This window comes from Heloderma suspectum, chromosome 2 (genome assembly GCF_057233095.1).
Source record: "Heloderma suspectum isolate Gila_16-S chromosome 2, 16-S_ref, whole genome shotgun sequence".
Classification (NCBI taxonomy): Eukaryota; Metazoa; Chordata; class Lepidosauria; order Squamata; family Helodermatidae; genus Heloderma; species Heloderma suspectum.
Window position 1 is genome coordinate 292,793,465 of NC_139459.1, and position 22,055 is coordinate 292,815,519.

At 44.2% G+C, this 22,055-nt stretch overlaps 2 protein-coding genes across 7 annotated transcripts in view; both read left to right on the plus strand.

Moving 5' to 3' along the window:
- Positions 1 to 592: 592 nt before the first annotated feature.
- Positions 593 to 9,635, plus strand: CNBP (CCHC-type zinc finger nucleic acid binding protein). Of its 6 annotated transcripts, none has more exons than XM_084839926.1 (6): positions 593 to 751; positions 5,343 to 5,402; positions 7,123 to 7,242; positions 7,438 to 7,530; positions 7,678 to 7,876; positions 8,490 to 9,635. In XM_084839926.1, exons 3-6 carry the CDS (start codon positions 7,140 to 7,142, stop codon positions 8,605 to 8,607), a joined length of 513 nt encoding a protein of 170 aa, XP_084696052.1. In that variant the 5' UTR covers positions 593 to 751; positions 5,343 to 5,402; positions 7,123 to 7,139; the 3' UTR covers positions 8,608 to 9,635. The 6 variants fall into 6 exon arrangements, with proteins under 6 accessions (XP_084696052.1, XP_084696048.1, XP_084696050.1 ...); XM_084839922.1 differs by having other exon boundaries at positions 7,438 to 7,529; positions 7,674 to 7,876; XM_084839924.1 differs by lacking the exon at positions 5,343 to 5,402.
- ISY1 (ISY1 spliceosome associated protein) overlaps positions 8,866 to 22,055 on the plus strand; it is a 30,613-nt gene continuing 17,423 nt past the window's right edge. The window contains exons 1-5 of the mRNA XM_084829822.1: positions 8,866 to 8,928; positions 15,493 to 15,588; positions 19,553 to 19,575; positions 20,032 to 20,083; positions 21,939 to 22,004. Coding sequence (XP_084685948.1) covers positions 8,866 to 8,928; positions 15,493 to 15,588; positions 19,553 to 19,575; positions 20,032 to 20,083; positions 21,939 to 22,004 — 300 coding nt within the window. The remainder of the gene's footprint in view (positions 8,929 to 15,492; positions 15,589 to 19,552; positions 19,576 to 20,031; positions 20,084 to 21,938; positions 22,005 to 22,055) is intronic.

Genomic DNA, 22,055 nt, shown 5'->3' on the forward strand with positions numbered 1-22,055 from the left:
AGTGTATATGACTGCAGCCTTACGGCGTACAGTTGGAGCATTTAGAATGTGATACACACACACACACACACACACACACACACGGAAACCGTCGGGTAGACGCCTGAGGCATGTCTGTACGTCGGGACAATGTTTTTAACAACTTTTATGGAGCACCTGCCGCAACCCTCTGACAGACCCGGAGATGTGGCGAACGGGTCTTACGGACGGTGGGACGTCGCCTTCGCTAGTCCAGGTACATCAGCCGGGGGGAAGGGGCAGCGGGTGAGCAGCCAAGCGCGCGCGCCTCTCCGGGAAAAGCATGATTGGCAGCGCGCGAGAGAGACGGACGCCCGCCCTCGCCCTCCTCCCGCACTCCCGTCCCCGCTCCTCCTTCCTCCCGCAAGCCCTCCCCTCAGAGAAGAATGAACGTAGGAGATTCCGGTAGGCGGACTCCTCCCCCCTTTCCACGGTGCTGATTGGCCCCTTCTAGCCCAGTCGTCGGCGGGCCACGCGGAAGCATCGGCGGGCTGCTATTGGCCCCTCCATCGGGATAGGGAGCCGTGCGCAGACCGGCAGGGAGGGTGCGTGGGGTCGTGTGCAAACCGCGTGTGGCGCAGCCAGCAGGGACTCAACGGCGGCGGGTGGAAGAGAGGCTGGTCGCGCCGAGTCGAGTCGCGCGCGCGCGGAGGGGAGGGGGAGAAGGAGAAGAGTCCATCGCCGCGCGGACGGTCCAGCGTCGGCCAGCAACCGAGCCGAAAGCCCGAGAAAGGTAACGGAGCGAAGGCGCTGGCCTGCGAGTTCGGGGGGGGGGGGGACTTCTTTGGGCGGGGTGACGAGCAGGAAGGAGGGCGCTGGCTCGTTCCGGCCTACTGCGCGGGAAAACACACCAGCTCCTTGGCCCGCTCCTTCCTTCCTTCCGAGTGAGGCGAGGCGAGGCGAGGCGAGCCAAGGCGGTGGCGGAGGCCAATCGGGGCCGCCGTCCTCTGAGAGGACCGAGGCGGTGCAGGTAGGTGGGCTGTCGGGGTAGCCCCTCGTTCCCGCCCCCTGTGGCGGCGGCGGGCCTTCCCGCGCTCGGGGGGGAGGAGGGAGCAGGCGAGCCCTACTCGTGACGAGGAGCACCGATCTTCATGGCTGCGGCCTGGGCCCTCCGGCGGGCCTGTGCGCGGATGTTTCAGGCGGCGAGAGAGGGAGTTCTGCGCGGGCCGAGCGTGTGGCGCGGGAGAGGCCCTCCCGGAACAGTAGGACGTGAGCGCGGCCGAAGAGGAAGAGCGGGGCGAGGCGGGCGCCCGGGGACACTCGGGACTGAGGAGGTGCAACGCCGAGGCTCCGCGGCGTTTCGGGTCAGCTGGACTCGGGGGAAATAGGTGTCCCTGGCGCCACCGCGTTCTCCGCCCCCACCCCGCGTTCTCCACGTGCTCGGCTGAGTAACTCCCTAGAAGAACCACTGTAATTCAGGATTGGTGCCTGTGACGCTCAAAAATTGGCGAATGCTTCCTTGTTGCAGCTTGACAGTGGTGAGCGTGGTTACTCTCCGCTCCGAAATAAGAGCGAAATGCAGCCTTGCCGATCCTAACCTTCTATACTCGGAATATAAACTAAACTGCCGCTGGCTAAACTGGGCTTTGATCTCAAGTACTACGTGTGCGTTTGTTTGTAACCTTAAGGCGTGAGTGAAGCATTGATCGGTGCCTTAATATAAAAAGCGATTCATCTGCTTTAAAGAGTAGCTTAGGATACAACCTCTCAGCTTAGAGAACTTGGAAGTGTAAAGCCTAGTGGTGGCAATCAAGGACTTTATTGTAATATTTTGTATGTTCTGAGTTAATGATGGCTTTAAAGGGGTAGGCTGAGGAAGGCTTGAAATAAGGCAGGTTGTCTGTTCTGGTGAGAGGTCAGTTTCTAAGATACAATAAAGGATAAAGATTGAAGCCTGGAAGGAGTCACTGTAAGGTGGTATTACTGGGAACCTACTGTGTAGTTGGGCGGATCAGAACTGAACACCAGCTGTCCCATTGAATCTTGGCTGAAAGGGTGTTCTTGTGTTTTACCTAAAATATACTGTTTATCTATTTGGTGGTGACTGCAGGTCCTCTGAAAACAAGATGACATACTTATGTGTGTCTTGGTCTTACAGCATATGCTACTCATGAAAGCTTGTTGAAGCAGGCGCCATCCCGCAAAAGTTTATACCTCAACAAATTCGTTGATTTCTAAGGTGTCACAGGATTTGCAATAGGCATTTAATTTTTGGGAAATTTGACAAGGTCTGCAAATAAGTGGAAGAGTTAGATTATAATAGGAAAGCAGAAGTGACTGTTGGGAAATTGCATGCAGAAAAGGATATAGGAAGGTTCTGATAAATCAAGTTAGAAAAAACAAGAATAATTCTTGTAGTCATCTTTCTAGTTTTTAAAAACTTCTTGGGATGTCCAAAAGGTATCACTTGGAAAACATTCCTTTGTGGCATGCTGCATCTTTAATATAGAAAAGAACTGTGTGTTGTAAAAGGTTAAAGGTGAAGAAAATAGTTGTTTCCTACATTACAAAGATGGTCACTCAAATTCAATAGTCGAAGTTATCAAGTGTGTTGCAATTGTCAGTGTGTGGTTAACAGTATGGTTACTTGAGGTTGGCTTAGATAAACGATGGAGTTGAATGTCAGTATAAAAAATTGCTCAACAAGTTTGGCAGCCTAGATTAGACTAAAAGTGAATTGATTACTTCCGGTGCTGGTTATTCTGAATTCTCATTGACTTGCCAAATGTCCTAGTAACTTTTGACAAGTCTTGTGCTTTCTAAGTAGCGGCGTGGGGGGGCATTCTGGTCTCTCATCAAGGGGGCTGATCAGGTCCACACCTGCTCAGCTTTAGTAATGACCTGGCATCTAGTAGTGCTGTAGCATTTAGTGCTTTCAGACAATTCACTATGTCCTTCAGATGCCATTAAGAATGTGCATTTTGGAAACATGGCTGTTGCCTAAGTTAAAATGCCTGGTGTAGTGTCCTTTTGGTAGCTCTCATTGGGGAAGTGTTAAGGAACTTATCTGTATAAATAATTTTAAAGTTGTAAGACCTCTTCAGTTCTGCCTATGCTGGCTGGGTCTTGACCATTTTAATTACAGTAATTAAATTCTAGGATTGTTAATCTGGGTGAAATCTACTGTGATGGCATGTGGGGGAAAAAAGATTCTGAATACTTTGTAACACCAATATACACTTTATTGGAAATGTTCCCAATGTTCAGAAGTAAAACAGTGGCTAGAACAACTTTTCTGTAGGAGTATGTGGAGATCTGCTATAAAGCCCTAATATATTCATTCCATACTTTGCTGTATCCTTAGGTATTGTGGGAGAGGGTCAAGGAGCTGTAAATGCAGTTACCAGGGCGATGCCAATCTTCCAGTCCTCACACTGCACTCTGGAAGCATTCTGAGTGCTTCCACAGCTTAAATTTGGAAATCAGACCCTGTCCCTTCCTATGTCCTCTGTGTGTGCCAAAGAACTTGGAAGGGAGGCAGGGTTGCTGGATGACTACTAGGGCCAGCCAAAAACAGTGGCTCCCTAGAAGTAGCATATTCCCTATAACATGTTGAGTCCTTTCTGTCTTGGCAACATGCAGTAGCTTTACAAGGCATAAAAGCTGCTTGCCATTCATACCTTTCTGCCATGGAGACAGTTGTCTACACCAGCCTTTCCCAGCTTTTGTTGGTCTCCAGAATCCACAGCTATTAGCACTCTCCTCCTGATTCACTTCATTAGTGCATACAGGAGAGGTTTGGTTGGAAAGCTGAGAGAGGGAAAGTTAATATGCCCTACTAGGAAGAATATAACTTACACTCTTATCCGATGTAGTTCCTGATGTGTGGGGAGGAAATAAAGCAAAACTGACTAGTTATGTGCTTTAAATGCCTTTTCCATCAACCCACAGCTGTTTGCAAGATTGGGAGCCCTAGCTCTCTGACTGTCAGTCAGGTGCTGGGAGTTTAAATGTTTGCGTAGTATCTGTATTGCCTTTATTCTATACTAAGGAAGGAGTGGTCTGGACAAGACATAAACTATTACTATGTGTAATAGGCCTGAAAAGGTCAATGAGGAGCAGCCATCAGTACAGCTACTTCATGGATACAATAGCTGCGTGACAGTGCAGAACTTTGAGAAGCTGCTAATTATCCATTTTGGAGGGGAAACATTGAAAGGAAAATCCTTGAACAATGGTCTTTCATATCTATGTCATATTTTCATACACACTCCAATGGGGATGTGTGAGGGAAAAATAGTCACAGAGATGGACTGTAGCTGAATGTGCTGAGAGAAAGGGAAGAAACTAGAATAAATGAGAGGGTAAGGAGGTGTAGGAACTAGAGACCAAATAAGGGCCAAATATTTGGAAAGGGCCAAAGAAGGCAGCAGAATGGGGGCCTGAAAGGAGTACTGGAGGAAGTAGGAACCAAAGAGAAGAAAGGTGGGGCAGAGCTAGTAGACAGCAGAGAAATTAGTTGGGGCTGGCATTTAGCTTGGCTATAGTTGGTCCTTATGGTCATGTTTCCATACACATTTTCCCAGCTATGCTACCTGCCAAATAGTAAACTTGTATATCCTTGAGTTCCAAAAAGAATGCATGAGATCACTTGATAGCAAGGTGCTGACATGTTGTCTGCACTGTATATTTAACCATAAGTAACTGAAACATTTCTAAAAATGTGTCACGAAGGGAATAGTTACAAACACTTGATTCTTACAAACAGTAGGACTATTCAAACCTCAAACAACCACACACACGAATCATCACCAGTAGTAAATAAGATTTTATTTGGGTGTAGGGAAGCTTGAAAATGCCTATGCCTAGTCATAGTGCAGCCATGCAGTTTGCCATTTTGAGTAATTGACATAGAAGATACACAGCTAGATTCAACCATTTTGTGAGACTCAAAGTACACAAACCAGTTAAACCAGAGTGTTGTGCTTCTAAAACTGAAACACATTTCAGGTCTTCTGATGCCAGAAATAAACTATACTCTGAAGTTTTGGTTCATAAAGGCTTGTATTGAAGCGAAAGGATCCTATTTGCTAGCATTTGTTACTGTTTGCTTTGCTTTCTACTGGCTAAGTAGCTCAACAGCTTTGGAAGTGGCTGAATCTGGATGTGTTTAGACATGAATGGATTAGGGAACTTACTGGGGGTATCTGTCCTTGAGATATGTATCAGTTATGCTTCTGAAGTTCCTTGGGCTAAAAGTACATATGACACTAGCAGGTGAGGATTTAAACAATCATATATAACATGTTGGGGGTGGTGGTGAAGGGGGTCTGACTACTACAGCAAAAGAGGTACATGAGTGTTGTGTTTTTCTCCCACTTAAGCTCACCTTCAATATCAAAGCTCTACTTAGGAGAAAAGCACTTGGGGGCAGACTGCGAGAGGTAAGTCACATGCAAGGGAAGGGTTTAGGATCCTACACTCCTTTTATTCTTTAAAAAAAGGTCATGTCCCCCTCCCCCATTTTATATATGATTGCTTGAATCCATGTCTGTTGCTGTCTCATTTGGTTTGAACCTTAGTTCTGTGGTGCTGTGTTAAACTGTCAGTTCTTATTTGTTCATTTGTCCAATTTGGAAACAACTAGAACTCATTAAACAACTAGAACTCATTGCTCAGGGTGTCGATAGAGTTCTTAAAAACAACAACACAAAGGCCATTAAACAAGCATTGAAGTTGATACCAGTATTTCTGATGCATAATCATGAAAACATATTCTTTTGGTTTACCGTGATATGTGGCTCCTGTATTGATACAATGAGTGATGTAATTGGATCACAGTCCAGGTGACCCTTCTCTAGATGTTTTCTGGTGTATCATTGCGAACTGAGTTCATGCTTCCAAGTGTTGCTTTTTAAAATTTTGATCCTTGCGCTTTACCTCAGGGGCAACCATTTCTTAACAGGCCTGAAAACTTAAATTGAGCAAAGGGTCAGTTTGTGACTCAGCTCTCTGTTGGAGTGAATTGAGCTGAAGTAAAATGTTGTAGACTCTCTTTCCCAGGGTAAACAGGCTTTGACAGAGGGGCCCCCCTTCACTTGATACTGGTGCTTGAGCAAAGGCAGACAAATGACAGTGAGCATCTGGGGTACATAACAAGAACTCCTAACAGATGGATTTAATGTTAATCTCCATGTTCGATCTAAAGTTTTATTAGTGATTGTAAGCCACCTTGAGTGCCATTTTTGGTAGAAAGGCGGGGTACAAATCAAATAAATAAATAGTCTTTTGCCCATGCCTTGGTTCATGCAAAAAAAAGCAGCTGAAGTACATACCACAGGGAGTAGGAAGTTGTGAATCAGAGCTTTGGATGGGGCTTGGCTGAGTCTACAGGCTGCCAAATACCGCTTGTCTAATGCTTATGTTTCAGTGGAGCTTTCATATAGGTCAGGTGGAGTTGTATGACCCTCTAGATGATGATGGACTTTAAACTCCAGCCAGCATGGCCAATAGTCAGGAAATATGGGAGTTGTAGTCCAACAACATCTGGAAGGCTACAACTTCCCCACACGGATATAGGTCTTGGGGCTGCCTATGTTGGTCAGTAGGCCTGAGAGGTACTTTCAGGTCATTCTACATGCTTGGTTTCCTTGGAGGGTGATTAGTGCATTAAAGCATCACAAATACTGTAATTGTGCTGATGATCTTGAGAGAGGTGTCAGAGGTTAGTATAACTTAAAATATTTGAGATTTAATAGCAGCTTTCTGTCAGTGTAATTTAAGTTGGATGATTCTCCAGTTCACATTTCTAGAACTCCCACAATCGCATGTTGTATGCGGGAACATGAAGGTTCTAAAAATTTAATGACTCCAGTCGTCACTTAATGGTTGGTGATTTCTTCTTTCTAACTGACCACTGCAGAGCAGCTGCAGTTATTGTAATCCTTTTATCTTCTAACTAGATGTTAGACAGAAACATTGTAGATCTTATATATTGTCATGAATTTTGGATTAATTAATCTCATAATGCGAAATAAAATCACTGTTTACATTTGCGCAGTAAGCATAGGGGTTTACAAAAGTCTAAGCGCTTGATGCAAACTTGTAAATACTTTTTCGTGAATACTTCAGTACATGATTCTAATTGTTTTTCCTCATACTTAGGTTACCTAACTGCAGCAATGAGCAGTAACGAGTGCTTCAAGTGTGGGCGTACTGGCCATTGGGCTCGAGAGTGCCCTACTGGAATTGGTCGTGGCCGTGGAATGCGAAGCCGTGGCAGAGGTAACCCCCCCCCGAAACTTCTATATGAGTTTAAAATGTATGCATTACCTTTACCTACATATTTTTCTATTTACAGCTGTAGAGAATGAGCAAGAATAAAGTGTTATGCTGTATCTTTTGTCCCATTATATGGTTTTTAACTCATACCTGTAATATCTCCACTGGATCGCTAAATGGCTTTGCTTTTCTAAACAGGCTTCCAGTTTATGTCTTCATCACTCCCAGATATCTGTTACCGCTGTGGTGAGTCTGGTCATCTTGCCAAGGATTGTGATCTTCAGGAGGATGGTAAGTATTAATAAACTTTGGAGAGCCAAGATGAGAACAAATATATTACTAGCAAATTGTGTGACTTAAACCTTACGTTACATACATGTCCTGCAGTGTCATCAAGGTTTTATAGTCTTGTTTGTTTCCTTTTTCTTATTGTGGAAGCCTGCTATAACTGCGGTAGAGGTGGCCATATTGCGAAGGACTGCAAGGAGCCCAAGAGAGAACGAGAGCAGTGCTGCTACAACTGTGGGAAACCGGGTCACTTGGCTCGTGACTGTGACCACGCAGATGAGCAAAAGTGCTATTCTTGTGGGGAATTTGGACACATCCAAAAGGACTGCACCAAAGTGAAATGCTATAGGTAAAAACTAGTCTTAAAACAATGCATGTAAACATTAATCCCATTATACTAGCCTTTCAATTTTATTTGCAACATGAGTGGGGAACCTGTGGCCTTCCAGAAGTTGTTGGACTCCAACACCCTTCAACCCCAGCCAGCATGACTACAGGGATGAGGGAGTTACAATCTAACAGCACCTGGAGGGCTACAGGTTCCCCAGCCCCTGATCTACGAATTGTATGTCATAACAAAAATATGCACACTTGGTTAACAATAGGATTTTTCTGGTCTATTCTGCAACAGTTTCTATAGTCTTGCAATATGTTGTTTCTATCCGTGTCCCATGAAATTATTCTGGGGGGCTTTTATTAGACGTTTGTTTAGTGATCTTGTGTCCTTGCCAGTTTGCTAATAACTCAGAGCACACTTCTGTGAATTTCAAAGTTCTTATGCTGTTCTCTAGGCTTCAGTATGTGTATGGCCTGTAAGGATGGGATAGGTTTATTCTGTGCCTGGCAATAAGCTAAAATCCACAGTACATTGGAATCTTATCTGCAAGATCCCAAATATTAGACTTCAGTGTTTCTATGTATGTACTTTGTGAGTGGGCTAAAGTTCTATTTGTCTGTTTCAGGTGTGGTGAAACTGGCCATGTAGCCATCAACTGCAGCAAGACTAGCGAAGTCAACTGCTATCGTTGTGGCGAGTCAGGACACCTTGCACGGGAATGCACAATTGAGGCTACAGCTTAACTGTTTTCCTTTGTCGCCCCTCCTTTTTCTGATTGATGGTTGTATTATTTTTCTCTGAATCCTCTTCACTGGCCAAAGGTTGGCAGATAGAGGCTATTCCCAGGCCAGTGAGCTTTACTTGCCGTGTAAAAGGAGGAAAGGGGTGGAAAAATCGACTTTCTGCATTTAACTACAAAAATGTTTATGTTTAGTTTGGTAGAGGTGTTATGTATAATGCTTTGTTAAAGAACCCCCTTTCCGTGCCACTGGTGAATAGGGATGGATGAGTGGAAAGAGTTAAGTCAGACCAGCAAAGCCTCCCTGGGTTCCATGGAAGTGATCGTATGCAGGAGGAAAACAAACTGGAAGTGTCAGAACTTCCACAGTAACTAATTTTATTACAATAATGGCCTTGGATTGTCTGACCTCAGTAACAGTAATAACACCGAGTATCTGTATCAGGCCTTACCTAGAGCATATAGCTAAGTGGGATGAACAAAACAATGCACATGCCTGTTAATGGCTATGAGAGTGAGGGAGAAATCGAGAACTGAAGTAACAGTGAAACAATAAATGAATGTCTAATATGAGATAACAAGGTAATGGGAAACAATAAATATTTCAAACTAAATCAAACCCAGAACATCAGTGCTTAGAGCATACACAATTTGGAGCTATTCAGGACTTGCAAAGAAATGCATTTTCACAGAAATCAAGATGTTATTTTTGTATACTATATCACTTAGACAACTGTTGAGTTTCATTTGCTTGTAATCAGTTTTTAAAGTCAGATGGTAAAAGCAATTGAAGTCCTAGAATATAGAAATGTAATTTTAAACTATCAATAAAGCTGGAGGAGGAAGGGGAGCTTGGCTGAAGTTTTTTGTTTGGGGTTTATTTTTCAGGTACATAATGCAAAAGAACATTACAGAGGCAAATATGGAAGAATAAAAGCTGAACCTTGACTGTTGTACCACAAATGTATTATACAAAGTTAATTCCTGTATCATTTAAACTGTAGAATTGTCAAATACATCACTTCAGCAGCACTATTTGCATTCTTTTTTCTCTGCATAGACTGAGCACTGCAGTATGATAGGGGAGGCTATTGACTTTTCCTAAAGATGTTGGCAAGTAAGCTGTACGGCAGAACCCAGGACAAGTAGGCCACATCGTACTTCTAAATCTTGTCTCCCCAGTAGTGGCATTGAAAAGAATATTGGGGGTATGGAAGGAGCAAAGTGTATGTGTGCACGTGTGTGTGTGAGACAGTCATGTGGAAAGTACTTTTCCTTCAAGTAACCACAGGTCCAGCAATGAAGGGGCAACTAGGCAGCCATTTGAGGAGCATTGCTTGCCTCTTTAGCCTCTGGTAGCAACAGTGACTTACATCAAGCCAATAAAGGTCTACATTAATATCACAGTCACGCAAAAGCAAAACCACGTAGAACTTGTAAATACCCCAACAGCAGCAATTAGCTCTTGAATGCATATTGTAAACAAAGACCACTAATATCAGAAGAATGAAGCTTCATAATGGGAGTGCCAGCAGGGAGGAAAGCTTTGCTTCTTGTGTGCTCAGATCTTCCTAGAGGGACAAAAATGGAACCTGCTGAGCTCATCAAGCAGGAGCCTACATGGAAGATTTTCCCCTGGTGGGTGGGTGCAGGCTGGTGCAGCCTTTTGGAGTTCTTGGGTATCGAAGTCAGAACTGGAAGATGTAGGCAAGTGCACCTTTTAGAGAATATCGTTTGCTTTACACAGCACCTGCTGCTTATGCAGGCCCCTCTCACTTTACTGTTGGGAGTCAACCCCTGTCAAACAAAAGAAAATGGGAAGGGGTGTTTGAGCTAGTGGCATTTACTAAGCTCAGAGCAGAAGGATACATCTTGTAAAGGATAGATCTCTGCCATATTTAAGCTCTCGCTACTTTTATCTGCTCCAAATCACTACCGGTATTGTATTTGAAAGGCACAAACATGGGAGCATGAAGACTTCTAAGAATCTCCAATCAGAGCATAAGTTCACTTAAGTATGTATACTGGCATATGCTACCAACAGCTCTTTAAAGAAATAATGTATCTAACAGACTTTCCTGATTATTTGGGGGTATTGAGGTAAGAAAGTACACTAGTTAGGAAGATTGTATTTTTTACCTTGGCGAAGACGTATGGATAAACATTTATGTGAAATAGGCTGTGGATATGCATGTAATGTCTAAGCTTGACTACAGGGGCAGTGAGAAGGTCAGGGCTAGGGAAACGAGCTGTAAAACTAGGGGAGGAAAAGAAAGGTTTGGGGTGAGCTTGTGAAAGTGGGTGAGAGCAAGATTTCATGGACACTTTAATTGGACAGTGTGACCAAGCTAGTTCTGGTGCACAGTTACAATAGCAAAAGGGGGTGGTGAGATGGTTACCTACAGCTACTACAAATACAATAGAAAAGGTGCAGAGTAGGAGGCTACAGTATATAGATGAAGGCCCTTCTGAAAATAGGATATAGTTGTGAAAACAAGGTTCCAGTGGGTCCTTTGCCTTGGCAAGGCGAGAACCTAGGCAGCTAGACTGGAGAGTCCAGGCAAAAAGACGGAGTGGGGTGGTAGAACAACGGCATTCTGGGCTGCCTCGGCTCTATCTAGGCTTGCAAGGGGCAACAGGGTCTACCGTTGCTTGTCCAAGATACCGGGCCTTGGGTGGCTATGGAATTCCAAAGTTTGCCATGCTCCCCAAAATAGATTGGAATCCTGCCAAAAGTGCAGGAGACCAGGGTGGTTTCCCAGTAGTGTGTTCCCAGTATGTTACACAGGTGTGTTCCAACAGCCATAATCGAAGCTGATCAATAAACAAGGACCATAGTGATTTTTGCAGCTGGGTGGAACCAATTGTGTAAATTGTCACACGGGGTTCTTAAACTCTTTCAACAAACGGTGTCACAGCCAACCTAACAGCCACAAAGAAGCTACTGAAAGATTCCCAGGTGATACTAATAGGTGTCCTAGGCTGGGAGCAATGGGTTAGGGCAGATCTTGGGCAGAGCCATCACAAATGTGCGTGTATATTCAAGAATACATAAGTTGTACTCATACATTATTACTATGCCCATTGGCTGGGTTGACAGACGGTTTACTGCAGCCTTCCCCAAGCTGGTGCTCTCCAGATATGTTGGACTACAACTCCCAGCATCCCTTGAGGGTATCAGGTTGGGGAGGGCTGATTTACTGGTATTTTAGTAGTAATCATAAATCAAGCATATTGGTACAAAGGCTAGCACTGTGTCCCTCTCATTTATTTTCTGTGTGTATCTACAGATTTCATGGTTATTTCCATGTATGCTTGCCATTGGTGTGTACACCTTTGTTGCTGTTATACTGTTCCTATGATCCTTTGCAATTCACTAGAAAAGTATAGTGCATTGGTAAAACACCTACCGTTGTTTAGGAAATGGACCCCATCAGAGGAAATTTCCATCAGAAAAAACACAACAGATCTATTTCTGGTTAAGCTACATGAGAATCCAATATTTTCCTATGCTGACTTGAACTTGTCTGAGCCATTTGGAGCTTTCTGATTTGCAGGCACCTTTAGCATGAGACATCTCCACTTATAATCATCCTTATGAGTAAAGATGCATAAGGTTTCACGCAATGTTTAAACATTACACTTGGAGGGACCAATCCTGCCGGGATAGGTGACTGCCTCTGAACACAGAGGTAACCGCCTATCCAGTGCAGGGCAGGAGAAGCATGGGGGGATAGTCCCCTCCACATTTCAGCCACCCTGCATTTGCGGCTAGACAGCCAATTTCGGCTGTCTAGCTGCAGGAAGTCAGAGCAGGGGAGCGGCGGCCGGACAACACATTGGATGTGTTGTACCGGCATTTCTGAGTTGCTCGCCCTGGCACGCCCCCAGGAACACCCCATTTTTGCCGCTCCGTGCTCCTTTTCCGATCACGGAGTGCGGGGCCATTCTGCGTGGCCTATGAGTGCGCTAGTTGTTCTGCGCAGACTAGCAGCCATAAGATTGTGCCCTTAGGGGCACAACCCTATGCACGTTTAGACAGAAGAAAAGTCCTATACGTTCCAGAATCACTCAGCCAGCCATGTAGGATTTTTTTCTGTCTAAACATGCATAGGATTGGGTCCTAAGGGGGTGGAAAAAGGGCTTCGTAATGTAGGAAAACAGTTCCATCATAAACTATTCAGAACTGCAGTTTGACATATTACATGCTAGACTTTCAGAAATACTAAAAATCATGAATGTTTACAGAGTTATATTTGCAATCCTTAATTGATTTCATTGGCCATAGATATGCCTAACTGCATACTAGCAGGATACACAACTGTCAGAATTGTGAACTCGGTGGGGCTTGTGAGTAAACATGGTTATGATCATTTCATTCAAAATGCGTCGTTAAACAGAAAGGGGGTTAGGATGTATGTTTATATACAGCTTGTTTAGATATGCTCCTAGAAGCCAGCATAAGGAATATCACTCTTTTGGGATTGGCTCTCCCACTCCTGTAGTTATAATGTACATCCATCAGATGGCAGAAGGAAGTAAATGTTTGTGGAGCTGATGCATAGGAAAAATCTTTAGCATGGGCTGTTTCAGTTAAAAATAACCGTCGAGTGATTTGAAACTGAAAAACAAAACCAATTGGGTCCTCTGGAAGGAAGAAGGTATCGAAGTTGGATTTCCTGGCTTTAGGTGAGCGAGGGCAGATGGCCACAGATGCATGCACAGCACAGCCCTCCATTTTGTCATGCTTGGATTAAGAATAAAATTTAACGAAGGGTCTAGCGGCACCTTAAGGACTAACGGATTTATTCTGGCATAAGCTTTTGTGGACTCTAGACCACTTCAGCAGCTGTATATTTCATGGCTATAGTCCACGAAAGTTCATGCCACAATAAATCCGTTAGTCTTTAAGGTGTCACAAGACTTTGGTGTTTGAGGTGCAAAATAGTGGCTCAAGTAAGTGGATGTACAATTGTAGAGCAAAGTGCTTCTGAGCATGTTCTGAGCTAAGGAATTTGTTTTCAGTATCAGAACGAGCTTGCACATCCTTTCACATGTAAGTCTACTCCTGTTTCTCCCCCCCCCCCCGCCCAACTATCTTGATTTCAGCAGCCTAATTTAGGAGTGTGGAGATTACAGCTTTTTGTTGTTACTAATGTTAAAAGACTGGAAGTTAGAACCCTTGCTAATCTACTAGAAATCACTTGGACATATACCGATTGTAGATCCTGAACTGTCTTCTGCCTGCCCCTGGTGTAGTGGTTAGAAATGGCCTAGGAGGCCCAGAGAGACACAAGTTCAATCTTGAAGCACCCAAGGTGACCTTGACCAGCCACTATCTCTCAGGCTAACTCACCTCACACAGTTGTCATGAGGATAAAATGGGGGGGGGGGATTAACAATGCACTCCTTGATCTTGAACAAAAGCTTGAAATTAATAAAATAAAATCAACAAGGATGTTACATGTCTGAAAAAAATTAAAACCTTTCTCCTTATTTAGATTATGCGATTTGCCAAGAGGGGGACGTTCATGTGCTTTGACAGAAACGGAAAAGGAGGCTGCTAAACAGTCTGTTCATTTCAGAGATGAAGGCTGCAGTTCTATGCATGTTTATCTGAGAGTAAACCTGCACAGGACAGCTCTGTAAGGCATGTGTTTGACACCTACCTGCACTCTGTCAAAAGAACGGAAGTGAGTGACAGTGCAAACCTATACACGTCTGTGCAGAAGTCCCACTGAGTTCAATGGGGCTTATTCCCCGATAAGCCAGTGTCGTGTAGTAGTTAGAGTGCTGCACTGGGACTCGGGAGACCTGGGTTCTAGTCCCCACTCCCCTGTGAAGCTCGCTGGGTGACTTCCGGCCAGTCACTGATTCTCAGCCTGACCTACTTCACAGGGTTGTTGTGAGGATAAAATAGAGAGGAGGAGGAGGATCATGTAAGCTGCCTTGGAATGCTCACAAGAGGAAACAAGGCGGGATATAAATGTAATTATAAGTGGGTACAAGATCTCAGCCTGATAATTTTATAAGCGGGTGCAAGGGATGGGGCTGTAGGGCTGTGTGATGAACATTGAATTTCTGCTCATCACTCAGCCTTTAAAGGCACCCCGCCCCCCGCCCCCGATCTCTAATTACGTCGCACACTTTCTGGTATCTGTAGAGGACAGTCATGATATTCTTCAAAGCACTTTCTTAAACCTAGACGATTGGTTGAAATTCAACAAGCAAAACCTTTTCCATAGCTGCATCTCCATCCCTTGAGTTTTTGCTTCTTCCAAGTGTGGGACCAGGAACAAAACACTGCAGTGGGATGCTCCCAGTCCGTGTTTTAACTAGTCCTCGAGGACCCTCTATTCATTCCTCCCTTTTCTGTGCCCCCCCCCCGTCCCCCATTCTGTGTCCACTGAGCATGCCCGAGTTCTTACCGGGCTATTTGGGGAAGGGTTGCCCCAATTTGTTCTTGAATTTTCCCGAATTTCTTCCGAATTCCCCCTCCGCCCCATTATGTGCAGTACTTCAGCAAACCCCTAGCATGCCAGGACCGTCCTCTTCCTTCTCAGTAGCCTCGTTTCGGCTGCAATAGTGGGCTTTCAACCAGCTGAGGGCTCACTCACTTTTAGAAGGAGTGATAAAGCATTTAAAAGCTGTGCCAGAAACAGATGCGAACCCTCCCAGAAATGAGAAACCAGTCAGTTTGTGGACGTTGGAGTGAACTGCAGTATAATGAAGCCTCTAACCCCGTCTGCTCTATTTGAGGTTTTTTACGTAAATGTCTACATATGTCCAGCGCGTTTGCCCCGCACATGGAAGCGTAAACGTAGCGGGGCCCGGAAGTGGTGCTGGAGAAGCGTTAAGACTGCAGCACCTTCTTTGCCATCGCTTTTAGGCAAGTCACTTCCGGAGTATTTTTCTTCGAGGGAACATTTCCGGTTGCACCGACGAATTGGGCGTGCAGGCGCGTTCCGCGGAGGCTGCCGCTATGGTGAGTGGGCAGGAGGGCGAGCTTCGCGCTGGCCCCGGGCCCTCGTGGCCGAGCCAAGCCTGCTGGTGCTCGCCTGCCTTGGACACCTGATCGGCCCGTGCTAAGGCCAGGGGAGGGAACGCTGTGGCATCCCGGTTTGTTAGCCTTGATTGCGGGAGCCCTCGGCCAGCCTTCCCCAACATGGTCTGGGAAAGACCCTGATGCTGGGAAAGACTGAAGGCAAAAGGAGAAGGGGGCGGAAGAGGATGAGATGGCTAGATAGCATCACCGATGCAATGAACATGGACTTGAGCACACTCCGGGAGAGAGCGCAGGACAGGAAGGCCTGGCGTGCTATGGTCCATGGGGTCACGAAGAGTCGGACACGACTGAACGACTGAACAACAACAAAGAGGTGCTGGATTACAACTCCTAGCATCCCCCATTGGCCATGCTGGCTGGGGATGCTAGGTGTTGTAGCTCAGCAGCTCTAGAGAGTACCAGGTTGGGAAGGCTTCCCTGGACTCAGGGTTAAAATCCCTCCTCAGCACGATGCTCACGAAGGGCACAATCCTATGCATGTTTAGACAGAAAAAGGCCCTACAACTTCCAGCATGGCTTCCCGAAATGGCTTTGGAAGAGTGGTGTTCTTTCCTTTTCCTTTAGCTCAGCTTTAGCTCTCCCTTACATAGTGTGGAGGACAGTGAACAGGATGAGGGTAGGGGTACCAAGGTGTAAGACGAATTTATTTAAGTGGGGGCTGCTGGCTGACGACAATACATTATGTGAATGTGGAGAAATCCAAGACCCAGCGCATCTGATGGTCTGTCGATTACTGTCAGAGTCTTATACTGTTGACGATCTGCAGCAACAAGCTAATGACAAAGCTGTGGTGGTGGCTACATTTTGGCAGAGCAAAGTTTGATCTGGATACGAAATAAATAAAAAGCTCAGGTTATTTCATAAGAGAGGTGTTCCCCCTCTTCTTTACCCTGGCAGAATTCACATGCTTTTCACGTCAAAAGTTCAATTTCTGATTGATTTTCTTCATAGTTGTTTTTTTTTTTTAACTGTTGCAAACCACAGTGACTGCTACAAATGCAGTGGAAAGGCAAACTAATATTTTAAATAAAAATGACAGGCAGAAGTTCAATAGGTGTGGATTTTCTGCCATGTAAATGTGTTAGAAGCACAGCTGTCTTTATTTGCTTAGTTTTTGCTTAAATAAGCAGTGGGGAGAGCAGACAGCATCTAGGGGGGCATGGGGTAGTTTGGCTTCCTGGCTTCAAGCTCGGAGCCAGGAAACTGTTCTCCCCACCCCCTCCATATCCCACTTGTAGTTGGTGTGGAGAAAACTGCCACCTACCTCTCCATGCTTGAAAAACAGCACAGGAAGGGGGGAGTTCCCAGGTGAGGGGCGGAGAGTGGGGCAGTTGCCTTACGCTGTTTCCTATGGCCACCCCAGCCTCCTTCCCTCCCCCTCTGAGGCACTGCTGCTAGACTCTGTCTAGTAGAAATGCAGGGTGGATGGAGTCTGAAGCCGCTGCTCCCCTCCCACCCTGCATTGGATACTCGGCAACCTCCGAGTTCCGAGACAGCAGACTATCTGGATAGGATTGCGCCCTAAGGCTGCAATCCTATGCATGTTTAGACAGAGAAAAGGCCTACAACGCCCAGCATGCCCCATGCTGGCTGGGGCATGCTGGGCGTTGTAGGCCTTTTCTCTGTCTAAACTTGCTTAGGATTGTGCCCTAAGCATATTATATACTTAGAGCATACAACAGAAGTCTCATTCAAATTTAATTATTTCCAGAGGTGCAGCTGTGTTTGGCTGTTGCTGCAAAAACAACTAAGATTCTTACAGTAACTTGAAAATTAACACTTCTTATAGCATAAACTTCTATTGCTATCATCAGCGCTATGCAGGTATTCCCCTGCTCGCATATTGGGCCAAAGTGGAGGGGGATGTGGGCACACATGTAAGCCACATCTCCAGCGTTCCCACATAGCTGGTACTCAAATAGATGGTTGCATGTTGAGCACAACAGGACTGAAGAGAGCTTGTAAGCATGTTCAGCTGAATGTGCTTACAGAGTTCCTGCTATTGGAAATATGGAACATATGTTGTTGAAATGTTTTAAGGAGACAATTGCTGCTTTAGTTTCAGAATATAAAGTAACCAAGCAGCGAACTGGCTGCTTTAGAGCCAGTTTTTTTTTTGTTCTTCCCCATAGATTTTGAATGAAATCTGATGGGTGTGTGTAGACTGGCTCAAATAACTTGTGGAGGGCTGCTAAATATACAAAGAGATCCATGTGCAAAAATATTCAGGGTGGGAGGCTGAAGGAAACAGCATGACTAGAAACACGACAGTGTCACTGGGAGTTTCTTGGCTGCATACATGGTGAGCAGGTCATACAGTAAGTCATAAATGTTACATCACCTGGCTGAGGTCATCCTGATACACACATTCCCCAAGACTGCAGTTCTACACACAATTAGCCTGCTTGCATCCCACTGAAGTTAGTGGGTTTTCAGCAGCTTGTGTAGAGAATTGCAGCTATAAACTTTAAATGAAAATATAACTAGTGCTGTTAAACATCAGCAATAGCCAGTATCCCTGGCACCATGTTTCATGTGGGTCTATGATTGTGCACCCTTGGTAACTTGCCTATAACTTTTCATGGCATTTTGGTCTTTGCATGGCATTTTCTCTCTCACTGTTTGTCTGGAACACAGATATTGGTTCTGCTGCTTCTGTTCTGGAGCCAAGACCACGTGGGAGCAACATTCAATCTTTATCGCTACACCGCAGCAAGAGAACTCATAACGGAAACAATTATCTTTATTGGAGATGTCTGCAGTTCACTGGCCTTGAATTATATTACATTTCTGGCCTCCTGGTTTTTATATACTGACTCCTGCTATCAGTTGCTAGCCTTCTATTATCTACCGATTGCTTTCTGTCCTCTTTTTCCCGGTGAAAGACTCCTACTTCTGTACACCATCATGTTATGTTTTGTTGGATTCCTAGACATCCTGGAATTAAAGGCAATGAATTGGCTGCCACAACGGTAACCCAAGTTGCCATTAGGTACACAGGGATCCCTTTCAGAGATTTTTGTCCCCACTTTCAAGTCTAAAGTGATGTTACTGTGAACAGCCAGAGCAATAATAAAACTCTTCAAACTCAAACCAATATGTCAACCTTGGCTGGCCAAATGCATTTCTCCAGAACCACTGCCAGGAAGTTGTACTGGCACTGCTAAGAGTTGGACGTGGTGTCCAAACTCGCTAGTGTATGTGCTTTATAGTGCTTTGTGGTGCTTTCCCACGGTAAAACATACATTCATGTGTCCACATTCTTCAACTGCTCATTGAACTTGTCAGCAGCCTGGGTGCATGATCTGTACTTCATTTATGGTAAAAACAATACTTTTTGTGCTTCATATTTTTCAAAACAATTGACTGGCTCCCTTCTTTTTCTTATGAGACCGTGGCAGCTACTTGTTACTGATAGAAGGAAGGTATTTGCATTGGATCTAGAGGTAGTCATACTCAGAGTAGACCCATTGGACTTTTGTTGTTGTTGTTGTTGTTCAGTCGTGTCCAACTCTTTGTGACCCCATGGACCATAGCACGCCAGGCCTTGCCATTGGATTTAGTTAATCATAACTACCTGAAATCAATGGATTGACTTTATGACTAAGTCTGGATTGAACCATTGTTGTTGGTTGTTTTGCATAAAGTGAATAGAAAGCTATAGCTGCCTGCAACCCAACTGAGCATATGTGACATTATGGCCTACATGTTGTGGCACTGGACAATTTATATAGAATAATATTGTGCTAAGAGGAAGCTCTGACCCCATTATCATGTTGATTTGTCAGGCTTCTATAGTTATCCTTGCATAATATTCATCAGACTGCATTTTACTGGTATTAAATTCTTTTAAAATCCTCCTTTTTCCCCCTCTCTTTTTTAGGCTCGAAATGCAGAAAAGGCCATGTAAGTATAGTATCAATCTTGGTTCTCTGTCACTGAGAATGTTTTTTGCATTTTTTTTAACAGTTAAGCTACTTGCTACCTTTAATCTGCACACAGGAGGTCTTTAATGATAGAGAAGTGTCATGTTGCGCTTTTATAGCGTTCAGTACACTAATCTTGGTATTCTTTGCCTGTGCTTATTATCCCCATCTTGTGCATAGTATTTCAGAGACCGACATGCAAACTATTTTTCCTGAAATTTGATCTACTCCTCAAGGATTATGTTTGCTGCTTTAAATGTCAAATGTCATAACTGTATGATGCATCTGCATATTTTGGTTGTGGAGTTTTTGTCTGTGCTGGAATGCATCTATTTTAGCTTATACAATACTGAATTTAATTGAGACCTGATTCCCTTGAGTTGTTTAAAAAGTCAACTGCAGAAATGGATGTTGAACTAAATCTTCTCTCTTTTAGGACGGCCTTGGCAAGGTTTCGCCAAGCTCAGCTAGAAGAAGGAAAAGTGAAGGTAACAATATATTTAAACACATTCCTTGGAACTGGAATGCTTTATACCAGTGTTCCCTAACCTGGTGCCCTCCAGATGTATTAGAATACAACTTCCCAGGCATGGTCTGAAGGCACGTGAGACAGCTACCTTGCTGAAGCTAAGCAGGTCTGGGTCTGGTCAGTGCTTGGAGGGGAGACCACATGGGAACCACATGTAACCTCCTTGAGTTCCACGATGGAAGAAAGGTGGGATATGAATCAAATAAATAAATAATAAACTTCCAGCATCCCTCAGCCACAGGGGATGCTGGGAGTTGTAATGCAGCACATCTGGAGGGCACCAGGTTGCGGAATGGCTTTATACATACTAGCTGATGTGTTTCTTGTCTCAACCTGTTGTCCTTGCAACACATGCCCCAATCATGTAATAATAGCAAAAGGTATGAGTTATTGAACCAGGGGGCTGCATGTGGCACTGTGTGTTAAATATAGTAGTAGTCATCTAGAATAGTCCTAAATCGAAATCATCTTGCAAATAAGCAGAGCAAACAAAGTATAGATTAGAAGTAAAAGATACAGATGGGCTGGTGTGCATGAAAATGACACTGGTAAACTGTTGCTAGAAATGACATTAGAATTCTCTTGTGCAAATGTTAACTTTTGCTGTGTTTGACCATATCTCTGCTTATTAAGCTGAGACATGAGCAAGGTTTTGCCTGTTTACAGAGCCCCTTAGTGCCACTCTTCATGGTGCACAACAATCAAACTAGGAAGTCTCCAATTAACCATACTTTCCAGTTTCATTCAAACCAGGAAACTATAGCTACCAGCTTTGGAATAAGCCAGGATATTAAACTAACTTCAAACTATAGTTTAATATCTCAGCTTGTTCTGAAGCTTGTAACCATAATTTACTAGTTTAGTCAAAGTGGGAAACTATGGTTAGGTAGAGAGAACTTGGTTTAATCAATGATCATACGAGGGTTCTCCAGGCATGGGGAAAAGGTTCATGCATATATTAGCTTATTAAGCAGACATGATAATCCAAACTGGGCCTTTAACATTAATTGTGATGTCATGTTCAAACATAAGTACTTGCCTTCGCTTGCAGGCTTTGTTGTAGTCATGTTTGTTTTGCATGTGTGATTCCTGTACAAATCTTTGGACAAACCTAGAGAGCCAGTGATTTCTGTGGACCAAGATGAGAACTGAATGTTGTTGATTAAGTATGGGGTTGAAGTAAACGAAGATGAGATTGATCAGCAATATTTTGGCTTCTGAGGAGAAAGATTAGAAGGAGTAGTTTCCAACAGTGTATAGTTAGACCATGGTTTCTCAGAGCAGTCTTTATTTTAGAAGACCAAAGCCATATGCCTTTATGGTAGGCAAACTTTTCCAAACATTTGAGCATTGGGTTAGATACCTTTCTATGCAGCCATTAGACATAATCGAATGGTCTTGCTTGTCATCTTCCATGATTATCCAAGGCAAACAGAAAGAGATTCTCTAACTTTTTACCTCCTTGCTAATTAATTGTGTTACCAGTGAATCAACTCTTGAGCATTTTGTTCTTGGATCAATTATGAACTCGAGTCCTGCACATGATACCACGCTCTACCAATGAATAGCCATGTGATACCTCATTTCAAGTTGAATGGGTCAATGTTTTCTCTAGTTTGTAAAGTAATGCAGCTATTACATTTTGTTTGTAAGCTTGTGTCCTTACCGAAACTATTACAGAGATGAAGAAGGTATGAAAAGGGCATAATATTGCCTGCATTGGCTGTATAGTGAGACTGAGCAAACATAAATTGTTGGAAAGTACACAAACCTGAAGAAAGAGTGATGATAATGCATGTATTTGTTTCAAACAGGAGCGAAGGCCTTTTCTTGCATCAGAATGTAATGAACTGCCCAAAGCTGAGAAATGGAGACGACAGGTATTTGCTGTTTGATATGGTGTAGCAAGTTCTGAATAATGGTATATACAT

Excerpts from the sequence above, each read along its gene's own strand:
- CNBP (XM_084839922.1), top strand. The coding sequence starts at position 7,140 with ATGAGCAGTAACGAGTGCTTCAAGTGTGGGCGTACTGGCCATTGGGCT. Across the intron at positions 7,243-7,437 it reads AATGCGAAGCCGTGGCAGAG|GCTTCCAGTTTATGTCTTCA; the intron begins GTAACCCCCCCC and ends TTTTCTAAACAG. Across the intron at positions 7,877-8,489 it reads ACCAAAGTGAAATGCTATAG|GTGTGGTGAAACTGGCCATG; the intron begins GTAAAAACTAGT and ends TGTCTGTTTCAG.